General features: G+C 49.0%; 1 protein-coding gene across 2 annotated transcripts; it reads right to left on the reverse strand.

Moving 5' to 3' along the window:
* Positions 1-43: 43 nt before the first annotated feature.
* On the reverse strand, positions 44-17,237 carry LOC308068738 (interferon lambda-3-like). 2 transcript variants are annotated; one of them, XM_080399889.1, is made up of 5 exons: positions 11,172-17,237; positions 10,840-10,917; positions 10,548-10,691; positions 10,355-10,435; positions 44-10,245 (listed from the first exon to the last, which is right to left on the reverse strand). In XM_080399889.1, exons 1-5 carry the CDS (start codon positions 11,331-11,333, stop codon positions 10,150-10,152), a joined length of 561 nt encoding a protein of 186 aa, XP_080256015.1. In that variant the 5' UTR covers positions 11,334-17,237; the 3' UTR covers positions 44-10,149. The 2 variants fall into 2 exon arrangements, with proteins under 2 accessions (XP_080256015.1, XP_080256014.1); XM_080399888.1 differs by having other exon boundaries at positions 44-10,435.
* Between the last annotated feature and the right edge of the window lie 54 nt (positions 17,238-17,291).

The raw sequence follows: 17,291 nt of genomic DNA on the forward strand, positions 1-17,291 counted from the left end.
CAGCTGCCAGGTTCTCGCGAGAGTTGGCGGGGGGGGGGCGAGAGCCGGGGAAGTTGTTCGCTGCCAGCAGGGCGGCGCCATTTTGAGCACAGCGACTGGCGGGGAGTGGCTGCGGGGGTCTGTCAGCTACAGCTGGGCCCTGGCCCCGTGCCTCCTGCCCGGGGGCTCTCGCAGTGCCTGAGGAAAATGAGCCCCCTCCCAGCAGGAAGGGCCAAACCCCAGCCCAGAGCACAGCCTTCCCCTGGCACCAATGTCATCTTCTGCCATCCACTTGCTGGGCCGTGGAAACACGGCTTGATTCAGCCACAATATTCATTACACTGAGTCACAAGGAAGGTGTGACAAATGGCAATGTCAAAGAGGCAAAAAAACCCAATGATTGTCAGGGCGATTTTAGAAAGTGAGTTTAAACACCAGGCTAGGTGTAGGTTTTGCATTAGCCCCTGCTTAAATTAATTAACTTAGTCTGTATATTCCAGCACCAGATTAGTGGGAGCAGTAGTCAGTCAGATGAAACAAGTGTAGAAAACCTATCATGAAAGTGCATTTAATAATAGAGAGTAAATCAGGATACCATAACTGGGATAATGTGACCAGTTGAATCTTTAGGAACTCTTTCACAATTAGGTTTGATCAGACCCAGGACCTGTAAAACTTAACTATGTATATAAACTTAATAAATTGATCCATTCAGTAGGTTCCAGTAAGTAAAGGAACCAAAACTAAGCCATTAGAACAGCATCCAGGTTGGAAGGGTTGATAAAGCAATGGTAGAGACCAGGCACAAGGAAAATTTGGCAGACAGCTATTGAAATATTCACTACATCCTAAATGTTCACTGGAATGATACTGCTTCACCTTCAAAAAGTCAAGAAATATGCACCTATTGTATCTTCAGGTATTGCCAGCTGTCCTTCCTATTTCTTCAATACAGCAGTTCAGTTATTATCTGGTCACTGTGACCTGTGCTGGGATTAATAAAATGCTTTTATGAGCCAATTCATAAAGGAGCTGTCAAGAAACTGCTGCCTCCTCTAAAGACTAATTAAAGCTGAGCCAATATTGTCCAACACAGGCTGTAGCTGTGTCAAGCCTCCTTGCACCCTCTGCCAGTTGCTGTTATTAGCGATGAGTGAAATTCAGCATCCAGTGTTCGGTTACATTCTGCAACTACTTAACAATTTCTGTCTACAACGGCATGAAGAAAAGTTTTTGAAACAATCAGATTAATCTAAACCCATGACCCAGTTATTCTTTTTCTTCAGACAGTGGTGTTGTAAGTCTAGACAGAGACAGCAGTGCTGTTTACTGGAAACAAGTCTTCTGTTTTTACTGTGATCTCTCTCTACCCACACAGCATCTAGTCTGGGAAAAACGGAGTGAACGTGTTATATAAACACAAAATATGTATCATAAGGGATGCATAGTGCACGTGCACTCTTCCCACTGCCGTGTTTTCTTAACTCATGTTTATTCATTCTTTTGCTTTGTGTTTGACAAGATGTTTTTCTCATTCTCTCACTTCCTTATATCACTTGAGAAGCATAGTGTAAGCTTCTTCTGAGGCTGATCTTTCAGTCACCCTAGAGTGAGTAGACCAGGGTCTGGAGAAATACTGTTCTCTTACAGAGGACCTTGGTTTTCACAAGTACCAGCTGATCAGGGGGTAAATTCAAAGTGCTTCAGTAAAGACTTTCTTGGTGGATACCCAAAAATCAGGCACTACACCTCATGTTTGAGGCATCAAAACAAAATACTTCAAAAGGTGCTGCTGAAGACATGAGAGTCTCAAAGGTTCAGCTCCTAAGGACATAACTGCTGGCAACAGCAGTTTGTAAAGTAATTTCATAATGTTTTATCTATACCTCTATATTATTACTTAAAACCACTAATGACTGGTTGAAAATCTTTTAATAGGTAGAACCTATTCTCGGTTGATGCAAATGTGATGGACTATTTCATTTTTCCATCATTGTATGTGCAACCTGGAAAGTATTTCATGTTTCACAAAGCAAGAATTTGAGCAGCTGCAGACATCACCTGGTGCAGCAAACAAAACGAGGTTTCTTCTGAGTTGGATTTCAGGCAATTACCCAACCATTTTCCATTACCCAACTGTCACTGCTGTTAAAGCTAGAAAGAAGATGAAACATCTTGCATTTAAACTATGCCACCATTTAAAGAGTATTTTCGTGTGTCCTTCTTGGTCTTTTTCTCATGCTTTTATTTCACATGTATGTCTGCCTTCTGAGGATGAGGAAGAAGTCTGCTTTTTGTTAATCATCTTCTGCCTTAATGAGCAATTGTGGAAGTTCTTGTATTGTCGGGACCAAAGAGGATCAGCCATTATCCTAGTTCCCTCATGGGTTGTCAAAACACAGCTTTTCTATGCTCTTACTTTAAAAATGCTAGCTTTACATCCAGACATATTCTGTCTGCTGAAAAATATGTAAGTCCCTGCTGCGTATGTTTTGGCCCCAGAATCTGTGCTTTCCGAAGAGATGCTAGTTCTGCATTTGTGCTCAAGTGCTCAGCAAACTAGGACAGCTGTGATCACACACTTTGCCTACAGAAAAGCAAGACTGTAGACTTTAATGGACAAAGCCACACAAGTATAGGTCTTAAAAGAGGGGCAGGTTAAGGATATATCTGGTTTTTAAGACTTTTTTTAGGTAAAGGTTTTGATTTCAAGTACAAAGATAAAAACAATGTGGTCTCGCACAATTTGCAGTGCTTAAACAGTGAAGGAAGCCAGTGAGCAAGCAGGACAGATCTCTGGCATGGCAGAAAATGTGCTCACTAATTGTCTTTGCTTTCCACCACCTTGTTTGTGTCTTTGGGTATAGTCTGTGTTGGCTTTCTCCCCTCCCTCTCTTAAACAAGAGCATTCCACTTTTCAACTGAAATCATTAGAGACTGACCTGTAACACCAGACCTGAAACTGGCTTTGGAGAATCAGAAGGAAGAGGATGTTGTGTGACAGTAGCTATGGCAATGCTGCTTGCAGTATTACAGCTGCTAGTTCATATCCACGTAGCCAAGAAAAAGTAAAGATCACTGATGTGAGGCACGTGAGATCATTGCAATGTGTAATGCTTTGCCTCCTGCACACTTCAACTCGCATCTGCTGCAAGCCATTTGGAAGAAGAGCAGATCGCTTAATTTCATTGTGGTCATGATGGCAATATCAGAGCTTGTTTCCACACGCTGCTTTATTAAAGTCATACGAAACAGGGGTCTCAAGTGTTTTTGCAGTAACAACAGGCTTCCCATTAGAGTTGATAATTGTGCATTACTGCAGACAATTTGTAAGCAGAGCACTGAAGAAGAAACATGCTAAGAGAAGAGCAAAACAGCCCCATGGGCTGCACCTCATGATGATGTCCCAGCAGCTGAGATGTATACTTTATGTATACTTGTATACTTTATAACAATCACGCAAGCCTCTGATTAAAATCAGTGTACATATTTGGCTGCTGATATCAATCAGAGGCTGCATTGACCTGGAATTTAGCTGCTGCTTCCCCCGGGCACTGCTAAAACCAGAGAACAAAACACCAGAGCAAGGTTCAAAATCAGATTAGAAAGCCAGCTTTCACCTGCAGGTCTAGGAAAAAAAAAAAAAACAAACAAAAACCACACCACACAAAACCAAAGCCAAAGTCTCCACACTGATTTTGTTTGGTTTTTGAAAGTTTCTTACCTAGACTGGTCCTAATCTTGACTTTTTTTTCTTGGACAGAGTAATCTCTTCCACCTCCTGAAGCATAACCTGCCTGCAGGACTTCATGTCCATGGTGGTCACAGCCCTCAGTGACAACCTGGACTTTGGAGCTGGGGTTAAATCATGGAGGAGCCAGCCCAGCACCATGAGAGGGTGTTACATTTTCAGCTTCTGGCTTTCTTGATGATTAACCCAGAACCCTTTTTCCTCTTCTTAAAAGAGATTCTGATCTCATTTTAGCAGGGCATGACTGCCCATAACACTGCCAGAGCTCTGTGAAACAGACCTTAACGTTTTTAGTCCATCCCCAAATCTGTTATCTCATAAACATCCTAATGGCTCACACCTACTTGCTGACATGGTGTGACACATTGCCTACAGTTGTGATTCAGTTAAGATGGTGGTGTGGTGTACACATCTAGCATCTAAGCACCACACAGCCACTCACTTACTACCCCCCTCCCCTGGTGGGATGGGGAAGATAATCAGGAAAAAGCTAAACCTCATGGGTTGAGGTTTATATATTTTATATATAAGTTTCTAAGTTTAATAATTGAAAAAAGATGAAATATAATAATGATAATAATAACAACAACAATTGTAATGAAAAGGAGAAAGAGGGGAAAGGAATAAAATCCAAAAGAAATAAACCCCAATTGCTCGCCACCTGCTGACTGATGCCCAGCCAGTCCCTGAGCACAAATCAGCCACCCAATCACCACCACCCCCAGTTTATATACCGAGCATGATGTTCTGTGATATGGAATACCCCTTTGGCTAGTTCAGGTCAGCTGTCCTGGCCATGTCCCTTCCCAAATCTTGTGCCACTCCAGCCTTCTTGCTGGCAAGGCCTGAACAACTGAAAAGTCCTTCACTTAGTTTCAACATTACCTAGCAACAACTAAAAACATAAGTGAGCTATCAACATTATTCTCATACTAAACCCAAAAATCAGCATTGTACTAGCTCCTGAGAAGAAAATTATCCTGGCATGTTTTGACAGATGGCCAAAAATAGGTGACTGACACTGCAGCCTATTGAGATGACAGTAACCAAGGCAAGTTTTAGGCAGCATTTTGCAGGGATGAAAGGCCAAGCAGTATGAGACTACAAAACTGCTGGTGTGCAAACAGGGTGCTTGGGGTTAATCCCTGACTTTCGCACACCTATGGTGCTACACTACAACAGATGGTGATGGGGGAAGCCCCCAACTTGTCAGCTTTTGTGGAGAGAAACAGCCTTTAGGAATACAAGGAGCAATGGACAGCACACGGACTGAGAGCTCCTTCACTCTGATGCATTGTGGACCTCTCTTTTGCTATGTAAAATGATTCCTTGTGGAAATAGCACTTGAAGCAGCATCAAGAAAGCAGAGTCATGGTCCTCAACTCCAACCCAGAGACATCCTCCCAGACAAGAGACCATGGGACAGACTAGGAATCAGAAATGGCTTAGAGAAATATTTATGAAGCATAGCTGAACTTTTCTCCTTCACCTTTTTTCATTCCAGCATTTAGGGATTGTACCGTTATCTTGGGCCTGTGAAGGCCAATGCCTTTTCTCAGAGCTTTCCCATAAACCAGCTGGAATTCCCTGACAACTCACATTCATACTCTAGCAGATGCAAGAGGCCATTTCTTAAAACCTGAGCCTTTAAATGCTTGCGCCAAACTTACTTCAATTACTACATTTCCCCAATATACCTTTTCCTATTTCTGCCAGGTTTGGCATAAATCCCGACCTTCCATTTTGTAAATCTACATTTTTTCCTTCTGAAAGGCTATTATATTTATCCGTCAAGTCTGCCAGTGCAGGCTTTTATCTGAAGCAACTGGAGAGAGGGGTTTGTGCAGTGGAAGGAGTGACCATGTACAGAGAATTGTGGTCTTGGGGCAGTTAAGTCTTCCTTTCTGATGAGAATATAGAAATCAGAATTCTTTAATGAAAAAGAAAATTAAGAATAACCTGGTTCAGAAGTCTTCCCTGGAGCCAGAAAAGCCATCTCGGCCCCATCTGGAAGCACTTTTGTGGGAGCATGAGCACAGGGGGGCGGTCAGGGGATGTGGGTTGCTGGGGAAAGTTCTCCAGAGACAGAGGAAACAGTTATGTGGCGGCTGCAGGGGTGACAGCCAAAATGAGACTTCTGGAGTGCAGAGGAAGCATGTCATTTTGGATTCAGGCAGCAGTTTAGAGTCCCAGGAGCCTTTAGCAGCTATCTTTTGGCCTGTCCCTGTAGTCTAAAGTGCTGGTTTTTGCATGAGAATGAGTAACATGTCAGCCACTCCTACATGTGTATCTGAAGCTATCTGCAGTTCAAAGTGAAGGTTATTTTTCAAATAACCTTTCTTGTCAAAGCACATTAAAAACAGTTGAATCTCACTGAACACTGTCTCCCCAGATGGCAACATGGGAACATAACAAAATGATTCCCAGTATGATTGCTGATAGACAGGAATTATTATTTTGAATTATGAGCAGCACAAAACAGGAGGAGAAATTACATCAAGAGCACCAGTAACTAGTGTATTAGAAAACAGTATGTTCCCATAACACCAGCAGCAACTTATTTTCCCATTCCTCAGAGTGCCAAGCATCTCCAAAAAATCGCTCCCACTAACAGGTGAGAGCATATTTATTCCTTACGTATTATAAGCTTGGATTCTGGTCAGAGGGTTTGGAGCAGAAGTTTATGATCCAGGAGCAAGCATATAATACGATCCATCAACAAAACTCGGCTGTCAGCTTTCTTGATTCTTTGCCTGCAGAAATGTCACCTGCAACGTGTTAGGCAGCACAACCTGTGAAGCTGCAGAGCTTTTGCCTCTTGGGACCAGCACAAAGAAGGTTGAACTGAAAATCTCCCAAACTCCGCTGCCTTTTCTGTAGATTGGTAGACATTTCTCCTGCTTATTCAATAGATCCACAAAGCTGAAATAAAAAGAACCCTACCAAATTAAATCTCCATTGCAATTCAATCCAAATTGAATCCAAATGCAAAATAATAATAATAAAAAAATCCAGACAGTTCTTGGAGGGAGAAAATGAAATAGATTTCAGCAGTACATCTTAGCCATGTCACTCATTGCAGGACCAGGATATTTAGGTGATGTTGAAAGTGGCACAAAAACCTCAGCAGAAAAGAGCAGCAATTGGGTAGTTTGTTACTGCCTTACCTTAGCCAGACATCTACCAAATCCCACAGGACCTTATCCACTTTTATTTACATCCTGTGGGATTCCAGGATTTTAAATCCCACAGGATTTTCCTTTCAAAAAAGAAACTTCCTTATTCAAAACCAAGTTTGGCTAGTATAAATTTGCATGCATAAGCAAACACCCTAGCGAGTGTGAGGCTGCTGCCACTGCAAGCCAGAGCCACCAGGCACAAAGCTCCACTCAACCACCCTGAGGTAAAGTCAGCTAGAAAGTCTCCCAAGCTGGCACAGGCAAGGAAGGCTGAAATTTAATGCAAACAAGATCTTGGCACCTTCTGCCCGTTGGTCACCAGAGGGGAGCCACAATCACCACTGTCTCAAGGTGTTTTGTGCTTTTCAGCCACAAAGCTGTCTTCTCACAAGTGCGCTTACATTTCTTCTCCAGCAGTTCAGACCTTCCATGACACCAGTATTGTCCCCATGATGCTACAATCACAAACGAGCAGCTAGCTCAAGGCCACCTTTCCAGGAGTTGCAGCCTTGCTCTCACCCTCCTTGTCCAACCACTTGCTCTTACTTCAATCCTTTCCCATTTTCCTGCAGAACTTTGCGCAGAAAGCTCCCCATCACTGCAGGTTAAATGTGCATCTGCCTACCCACCCCTCTGGCTTTCTTTCCAGTAAATTTTGCCCTTGGGGCCAGAGATGAGAGTCCATGTGGGAACTACAGGAGGTGCCTCCCGAATGCTGGGGCTGTACAGAGACACAGCAAAACCAAGGCTTTCTGCCTTTCTTTCTGCCTTTTCTGTATCTGAACTGAAGCTAATACAGGGAAGAGCATGCCTCTCTCCTTTCCCCTGGGAAGGCCGGAAAACTGCCATTAGCATCCCTCTGCATTAACCAGCCAAGCACTCAGTGATGCTGATAAAAACTCTGACTCCCCGGCACCTCTCTCCCAGCACCTCTTGCCTGAGCCTGCAGGGAAAGCTGAAGTGCTTCTTGCCCACAGGCAAGCACCCTCCGGGAGAAGCACAGGGACTCATCCTGAGCCACAAAAAACTGGCAGGGGCATTAGGCTAACGCTGGCCAGCTGCAGCACTTGCAGCTCCATTCTCATCCTCATCAGCCCTGCTCCCAGCGCCCAGGAAGCCTGGCCGCCACATTGCTGAATCCTGGCCCATCTGGCAAAGAAAGGAACAAAAATAGCCACCCCAGCCTTAATTTGAAGTGAACTTGCTTTGCATGGGAGGTTCCGGGAGGTTAACCTGCCAAAGGCTGCTGTGCGAGGGAGCAGGGATGGTATCGGCACATCTTTCATCTCCTGCCCCTGCAGGACACGCAAAGCGAGGAGCACTGTGATGGACATCACTGTCTTGTGAATCCAGCAGAGAGATAAAAAAGGACTGCTGTTCCCTGGCAGTGATTTCTGCCCTCACCTTCTGATTGGGAGAGCTGTGCTGCAACCCTGCTGCTGCTCAGTGGATAGAACTAATTTCCTTCCCTGGAGATGGGCATGCGGGCAGCCCTGCACCTATCCTCCCAGGTGCAGTGGCATCACACACCGTTTTGCAGCAGCTGCATTTCACAATGATTTGGTAGATGCCTTAATGGCATCAGGATAATCTAAATACATCTGTTTGGGGAGGATAAGTAAACACCTGCTCTCATTAGGCTTTCCTCTCCAGATCCATGTATCATTTGGATATTGCAGTATAGTACTTCTGGCCAGAAATGTATTAAAAACAACCTCCTCCATAGATGTTGTAGGTCCCACAGAGAGGGATTTCTCACAAGACTTTAAAACCAAGGGGTGAAATTGTGAATTTTGAGGTGGACCCTTCCAAATCAGGCACCGATGCCATCTGCCTTTTCCTGGGAGCGCGTGGCCAGACAGGCAAAGTGTTGCTGCAGCCTGTTTTTTGAAACGAGCTGTGTTCCGTTTTAACCAAAACCAGGAGCCACTGTGACAGACTGCTGTGTACCAGACACACCACCAGGGCTTTGCCTGCCCGTCCATCATGTTGACCCTACAGCATTTCCCTCCTGATGGGTTTTCAGTGCCTTGGGTGTCACTCCTGACATTTGGTGGCAGTGGATGGGTAGCACCTGTGGCATGGCCAGGTGATAAAGTCTATTAAAGCTCCCCGAAGAGCCCAGCAGCTGGCATCTGTCTTCTCCCTGTCCTGGCAAAGCTGTTCCACATAGCATGGAAGTGCCTCTTGCCCCGGGTTTCTGGTTTCAGAGCAGCGTGCATTCCTGTGCTTGCAGCCGGACAGGCTTCCCTCTCCCTGCGGGGTGTGCTCTTCTCCCCCCATGAAGTCAATATTACCCAAGTGTCCAGGTGTCTGCTTGAAGGCATGTGCATAGGGGTGTCTCGAGTGGCCAGGGCCCATCACTCCTGCAGAAGCAGGTTGAGGGCAGCTGCAAAAGACAGAGGAGCAACAGCCTTTCCCCACCTTTATGCCAGGCTACCTTAATATGAAGTGTAATTTGCAAATCGTTGCTCCCCGTCAGCAATGAGGTTTCATCTGGACAGCATCCTTGCAAAGCCTGGGCAGGATGAGCAGGCAGTACCTGGGACACACTTTGTGACAAGCATTTATGGCTTGTGTCCCTGGCTGTCTCTTTGCGGGAAGCCATGGCCATGCAGTAGCTCAGCCGCTGGCAGCTCAGTCCCCAACCCTGCAACCTAAAAGCAGCTAGAGGTGAACGTGAGCGCTAAAGATTTGCTGACTTTCAAATGCTCAAAATTCATCCAGTGACCTCCCTCAGCCCCCTCAATAACTTGCTTTTCCAAAGGGATGATGTTATAGCAAAGCCTAATAAAAACATGTGATGGCAGCTTGTCTGTTTATGGTATCTGGTTTATTTTTCGTATTAAATAGCATGTAAAAAATAATTTATACAGGTAAATATACATAATACTCTCTGTAATAAATAGTAGGTAAAAAAATAGATTTCCTTAAAAACTGTCAGTGTTTTGAAAACCAGCAAAACAAAGATATCAAATAAATACATTCATCCCTATTGAACAGCATCTTTCAGGAACAGCATTTCTTTACCTCCCCCTGAAACATTTATAAATACACAAACCCCCCCAATAATTTAAAAGACCCTAAAAAAAAATTGCTCCCTGAGCTCACATAAATAAGAAAAATGCTTAAATAGGAAATACAGTCCAGTGATGTAATAAAAATAATTCTTCCCAGTCCTCGGGGCATCCTTTGGGGCTGGTGAGCACCGTGTCATGCTGGCTGTGCTGCCGGTGGGGGCTAAGTGCATTGCTCCCGGAGGGCTGTGCACCGCAGGTCATTCAGCACTTGGAAGAGGTGGAGGATGGTGGAGGCTTCCAGGCAACTGGTGGTCTCCTGCAGTGGGAGGAAAGGGCAGGTTAGCACTGGAGACGGTGTAGTGGGCCCTGCAGAGCCGTGCAGTCACTAACACCCCACAGCCCTTTGCCCTGCTGGCCTGACTTACTGTGTCCTTGGCCACCTGCAGCTTCTGCAGCCAGTGCCTCAGTTTCCCAGAGGGCTGATGTGAAGGAGCCTCCATGGCCAGCTGCAAGTAAAGCACCTGCGTAAGGACCAGCTGTGCCCCATGGCGATGCTGCCAGCACCAGGATTGCTCAGCTGGCATGAGCCTGGGTTTTTTTGGGGGGCGGATCACTTACACAGCCTCGCAGGTCCTCCCGGGCTTGGGTGAGGAAGGCCAGGGGCTGCTGGCGTGTCTCAGCGAACTTGGGGGCAGCAGAGAGCCCCAACATGATGGTGGCAAGGTCCAGTTCAGCTTCCACCAGCATCATTCGATCATGCACCTGTGAGCAGAGGCATCCCGGTTAGGGACCCAAAGCACAACAGCTGGCTGCAGGCTGGAGCACAGGGGCTCAAAGACCTGCCCAGGGGTGTGGATGGAGGTAGGACCAGCTAACAGGAGGTCCTGGCTGGAGGTTGCCTTGCTCTTACCGACAGCTCTGCTGGGTTCCATTTCCTATGGAAGAGCCTGGTGTTGCATCTGCGGTTCGACTGATGCATGATGGCCTCCTGCAGGCATAAGCCAAGAGAGAGATTGAAAAGCTGTCATCCTGACTTTTGGCAATATTGTGCAATGCCAGTCAGCCTTGAGGGGGATGAAATTTGGCCCAGCATCCCTCTTGTCCCCAAATTCCCTTGTAAAACATCCTCCTCCCCAAACTGCTGCAGAAAACATCCACCATGTCACTCCGGGTCTCAAGTTTGACATCCCCGCTGCCTTGCCCCCCCCCAGCCTGCAGCCCCCCATTGCCAGTGGTACTCACAAAATGCACCTTCATCTTCTGCACAGCCTTCAGCTCATGGGGCACAGGGAACTGGTACTTGGACAGGCTGCAGCTCTTCTTCAGGGCATCCTGGGGGAAGGCGACCCCAAGGCTGGCCCCCAGCACCAGTGCAAGCAGCGGGGTGAAGCCAAGGCACAGCATTTTGCTGACGAGAGCCTGATGGTGAGCGGGTTACAATGAAGCAAGGGTGCTGCAGTACACGAAGCCAGAGAGGATGAACTGGAGTGCTCCAGGCTGGATCCACTAAATCCCTGATGTAGCGATGCCTGATGATGTTGCTGTGGGTGGCTCGCTTGGCTGCAGGGCTGCTGGGCTGCTGGCTGGTCTGAGGGCTGCTTCGTCTTCTTGGCTGTGGCTGCCTTGCTCCCCATCGCCCTGGCTTTTTATGCCGCCTGCCCGACGTGATTGCGCTTTCAGGTTGGTAGGAAAATCCGCGGCCTGGCGGCTCTGAAAACGGGAAAGTGAAAGCATCGACGCGAATCCCGCCTCCAGCTGCCTGCCTGCCCTGCTGCCTGCCTCACCACCTGTCCACGGGCGCACCCTGTGCCCTGGAGGTGCAGGGATATGCTCGGGCTGCCTTCATCGCACCCCTCCGAGGGAGCTGAACAGGGGGGATGATGCTGCCATGTTGAGTGGTGCAGAGGTGCTGGCAAGTGTGGAGAAACCTGCACACAACCCTGCTCGGCACCACACTGAAAGCTGCAGGAGACTCCCAGGCATGCAGCCCCCCAGGGACAGCGGGCTCAGGGCAGCCAGGAGGCTTCTGGTGCCCCACAAGTGGCAGCAGGAGTTCATGCCTCGGTTTCCCCACAGGAAGCACAGCACAACAGCCATGGCAGGGAGCAGGCAGAAGCAGCAGCCAGGAATGGGCACTGCATAATGCAGGCTGCAGGCATGAGCTTCACCTGTGTATTATCCTGAGGGACCAGGCTCGCTGCAAAAGCAGGAAAGAGGGTGAAAGCAGCAGCACTTCCACCTTGCGTTTTGCAGGTGGGACATAGACCTGTGCAGGGGCTCTGCTGGAGATGAGCGGGACCACCAGCCCCACCAGCCACTGGAGCTGGCAGGAGTTTCCTCCCTGTTTAGCATGGAAACGCAAATATCATGTATTGACACCTCTCCGCTGACAGCTGGAAGAGCGACTCCATTCAGCAAAATCTGTCCTTCCCTCCGGTAACCCCCTGTGATGCGAAGCTATCAGTGCTGCACGTTTTGTTTCATGCATTCATCAAGTAGTAAATATAGGAAATTAGGGCAATACCTGTATCTAAAAAGCAAATACACAGTAAGGCCGGAGTAGGCAAAATGCACTTTGCATTGCCTCACGTGGTTACCACAGAAGAACACTGTTCCAAAAGGACCCAATTTTTAATGTTCACATCTGGAAATAAACTGCTGACTTCAAGGAGTCCAAACAAACAGGAGAAGTTATTGCACCAGGTTGTGGTAGGATACACTTACGGGTATGTTTTCTCGTGTTCAGATGAACTTTCACATGTTTCAGGGTGTGCCCACTGCCTGCTGTCCTGCCAGTAGACATCACCAAGAGCCCCTGAGCCTTCAGGCTAAACAGCCCCAGCTCTCAGCCTTTCCTCATAGGAGAGATGCTCCAGTCCCCTCATCATCTTCGTGGTCCTTCATTGGACTCTCTCCAGTATGTCCATGTCTTTCTCGCACTGGAGAGCCCAGAACTGGATCCAGCACTCCAGGGGTGGCCTCACCAGTGCTGAGCAGAGGGGAAGAATCACCTCCCTTAGCTTGTGGAAACACTCTTCCCCATGCAGCCCCGGATGCTGTTCACCTTCTTTGCTGCAAGGGCACATTTCTGGCTCATGTTCAACCTGGTGTCCAACAGGGCATTTTCTACCAAGCTGCTTTCCAGCTGGATGGCCCCCAGCATGTCCCAGTGCCTGCAGTTGTTCCCACCCAGGTGCAGGACTTTGAACTTCCCCTTGTTGAACAGCATGAGGTTCCCATCAGCCCATTTCTCCAGCCTGTTGAGGTCCCCATGGGTGGCAGCAGGACCCTCTGGTGTGTCACTTGCTCCTCCCAGTCTGGTGTCATCGGTGAACTTGGTACACTCTGCCTCATGGTCCAGATGAAGAGGTTAAGCAGGACTGGCTGTTGACCCACAGGGTCCATCCACCCTTTCCTGAGCCCTTCCCCTGCTCCAGCAGCATCTGTAAAAGCTCAGGTATTTCCTGGAAAAGCACAGTGGAGATGAAGAGGAGTGGAGACAGCAGGCAGGGAGCAGCATGGCTTCTACAGCGACTATTTCCACCTTCGCCAGACTGCATGCAGATACAGCTTGGAGAAGAGCTAGGACAGCAAAATATGGTGCTAAAGCCTGATAGCACAGTGGGTACAGGGTTTCACTTCATTGCTGCTGGACCAGGCTCCCATGCCAGCCATCCCCACTGCAGCAGGCTATGTGAGGTCTGCAATTAAAAGCCTGAGCCCTGGCTAGGGCTCAAGTTCTTTGCCTTCTTGATGAACAAGACAACAGCACTGTCTTTCCTCTCTGCCATTAAAGAAATGCACAGCTATAGAGGAATTATTTTAATTCAATGCAATAAGCTCACGATCAATATAACTGTGAAATAAAAGCCCAAACCAGCATAACTAAATTCACGTACATCACCCAAGCGATGCTCAGCTCAGCTGGAAGATGGCACCTTAGTAAAAAATTCTAATGAATGTAAAAATAAATGTGTCCCCCAGTGAGAGAGGAGAGGGAGTGGGGGTCCCAGCACTGCCTGGAACTCTGGGTCACAGTGGAGCAGCTGGAGGGCAATAGTGGCTCAAGGTCCCACATGGTGGAGCTTGGCTGGCTCACAGGACAGGCGCTGTGGGGTGTTTCTTCCTCCCGACCAAGGCACGAGCCAGGCTAGGGTGTTTTGGCACCCGGGTTGGGATCTCCAATGGCTGCTGGCAGGGCTAGAGCAAGGTTCCCAGCACCCAGGCGGTGATGTCCAGCAGTGAGATGGTGATGTCCAGTACCTGCTGTGCTGGCATAGTCTCATCTGCAGGCCCACGGACCCAGAGCATGGCTGGAAGATTGCCCTGGCACACACGTAGATCCACCATGAACCACTGCCCCATGCCATAAGCCCCTGCTGAGGACACTCTTGGTTCACCCATCGGGTTATGGAGCAGCATCCTATCCCTGTGGAACCTGGCTTCTTTGGTTCCTCTTCCCCATTGCTGTGGCTTTTATCTACTGCCTGTCATTTGTGGTTAGAGAAGCAAAGCAAAACCTCATCACTTCGTGCAGGCAAAAAGAAATCCAGACGCACCAAAGGAAAAGCGAAAGCTGAGTGGTGAAGCCGGGGCCATCAGTGCAGCTACCTGGCACTTAGGGCAGCCGTGACGAAGGGCTGAAGATCTCCTGGGCACCTTGCTCAGATGTTTGTGCCTCATTTTCCACCAGCCATAGCCAAGCCTGCGAGTGCCTGGCTGAGCAGCAATGAGGGCTTTTCTCTGATGGGGCGCAGTCTTGCCTTCCTGGGCATCGGCACACCTGCTAGTGTCTTGCACAGCAATGCCACGCTCCACCATACCTTGGTCCCCAGCTTGGCCAGCAAAGCCTGGCTGCATTTGGCATGGCTCCTCCAAACCACGCTAGTACCAGCTCCTGCCACGAGAGTGGAAGGTCCTCCAAAGCCGGCACAAGCCAGGGACACCACATCGTGCCTGGTGGGGTCTACAGGGCACTGGGGACCTACCACAGTCATTGCTCCAGTTTTGACTGCAGATGGTATCATGCCGGGAGGGCAGCGTGATGGCAGTGATGGAGCTCCCTCCTCAGATTCACACAGTCCAGCAGGGTAGAGCCACTTGAACTTGCTCAGAGGAAGAAATCCCGAGTGCGTGGGAGATCCCGGGTGTGAGAAGGAAAGCGAAACCTGGCAGGGCTTTGGGCAGAGCTGACATGAGTGCTGGGTGAGGCAATCACCCCTGAGTCATCAGCTGCCACGTGGCATGTGTGGAAAAGCCTTGGCCACAAGCCATGCCATTGCAGTGGGTAAGGACGAGCCCAGGTCACTCCTTTGTGACCCTTCTGGAGCTGGTGGGCTCATCTGCTAGAAACTGGCTCCTGCTCAAGTCGCTGGTCTTGGAAAGGAGATGGCAAGAACCAAAGAAGTGCCCCAAAGAAGCCAGCTATAAAAATAAAATGCTGGGTGATGTGTGGGAGCCCTGCCTATGGCCTGGTGGTGCTGGGACAGGGGACATCAGGTGACCTTTGCTTGGCAGCCATCACCAGACCCGTCTCTGCCAGCCCAGGGTGTCAGTGCCACTGAGGTGCTGCTGGCCCTGCTACATACCCCAGAACCCTTCACCACCTCTTGCCACGCGTGAGCTGTAGCTGCTACCACGATGTCAGGCTGGTTTGTGCCACTCCACGTGTCTCACGCCGTTGACATCATGCCCAAGTGTGTCGGTGATGCAATCCCTTGTGTTACGTCACACCAGTCACCCTCTGCCTCATTCTGGGGGATGTGCTGAGCATCCAGCTGATGCCAGGGCTGTTAATCACGAAGTTAATTAGCGAGCAAATTTAAACAGACTTGTTTTGAAGTGAAGAAAAAGCCCAAACAAGCACTTTTTCCCCAAAGCCTTTGTGCTGGCACTGTAGGGACATGGGGTTTCCCCTCCCACAGGACATCTCCCTGCCCAGGCACTGCTGCGGGGACACACCTCACTAGGACAAGTCCTGCCAGCTGAGCTGGAGCTTCCCCAGCCAAGACAGCCCTACAGGCCACCGACACCCCAGTAGCCATGTCATCCGGTGCAGTCCCAGCTGGGGAGAGACCTCTAGTGCTCCCGCAGGAGATGACAAGCCACCAGCTCCATCCTCACCCAGCAAGGGAGGTTTTACGGCCACTGCTCAACCAAACACAACCCGCACCCAGTGCAGCCTCTTCCTCAGTGACTGGCAGCAGGGCTGAATCCAGCATCAATGAGGTCTTCTCCAACACGCAGCCACGGACACAGAGACCAGCCTCGCATCAGTGATGGGCTTTCCTCCCTGCTGCCATCTTCCTGGGATCCCAGAACCCTCCTGGAAACCACCAAGCAGGGTCAAAACCTTTGCTCCCCACCCTGAGCAAGCTGAGCCAGCACTCAGTGGAGATACACCCAGGGTCCAGCACCTTCACCAGGTCACAGAGGCTCAGTCTCTGTACCCACAGCAGGACCCTACCCAAGAGCCCCAGGACCACAGTTGAAGCACCTCCAAGCCCTCCCCTCCACAGCTGAAGTCTCCCTCCAGGTGCTGTGTCTGGGGCAGGGAGAAGAGATATCACTTCTGCCTTTCTTAATAATGCACCAAGGTAGAACCAGGTGAGGCCAAAGCCCACCCCATGGCATCAGGGTATCCTTCTTGCCAAGGGCAGGAATTACAGGAAAGGGAAAGCTCCCCACAGAGGCTGCACCTGGACTTAAAATATCCAGAAAGCAAACAGGAGGGGACCTGTGCTGGGCTGTGCCCAGCTTTGAACCCTGTTGCGTCCACCTGCTCCTCCCTGAAACGCAGCCTCTAATCTTTGCAGCGTGGGCGAGCGAGCGATAGCGGGCTGGGACAGAGGGGACTACAAACGTGCTCTGCTGTGGCAACAATCCCAGAAAGACTCCTGAGCTGTGCTGAGGGCGAGTTAACTTCCTGAGAGCCAAAGCAGGAGTGCTGGCACAGTGATGGGCAATCCTGGGGCAGGTCACCTGCTGATCCACCTGCACCAGCCAGCAAAGCACCAGGGATGGGGTCTCATACTGGGTGAGAACAGCCCCTTTCCAGCTCACCTTTCAAAGGCAGCACATGGCTTCTACTTTGCCTGGGCAGGGAAAGGGGCGAATGGTCCTTTCTACCTAAAACCCATCTTACTCCATGAAACAGAAGACCTCAGACTCAGGGCCTAAGTAAGCAACGTCCGTGAAGTGTCATTATTCCCACCCCAGAAGGTGCTCTGCAGCTTCTCTTAAAAAGAGAACAACAAGCAACTTTTTCTCAGCTTTTTTTATTAATTGTGTAAGAAATGCAGCAAGTTTATCAGCTGTTACTTTGATTCTCATCACCATGTGCAATCCAACCATCACCAGTCT

This window comes from Falco punctatus (genome assembly GCF_963210335.1).
Source record: "Falco punctatus genome assembly, chromosome: 8".
Taxonomy (NCBI): domain Eukaryota; kingdom Metazoa; phylum Chordata; class Aves; order Falconiformes; family Falconidae; genus Falco; species Falco punctatus.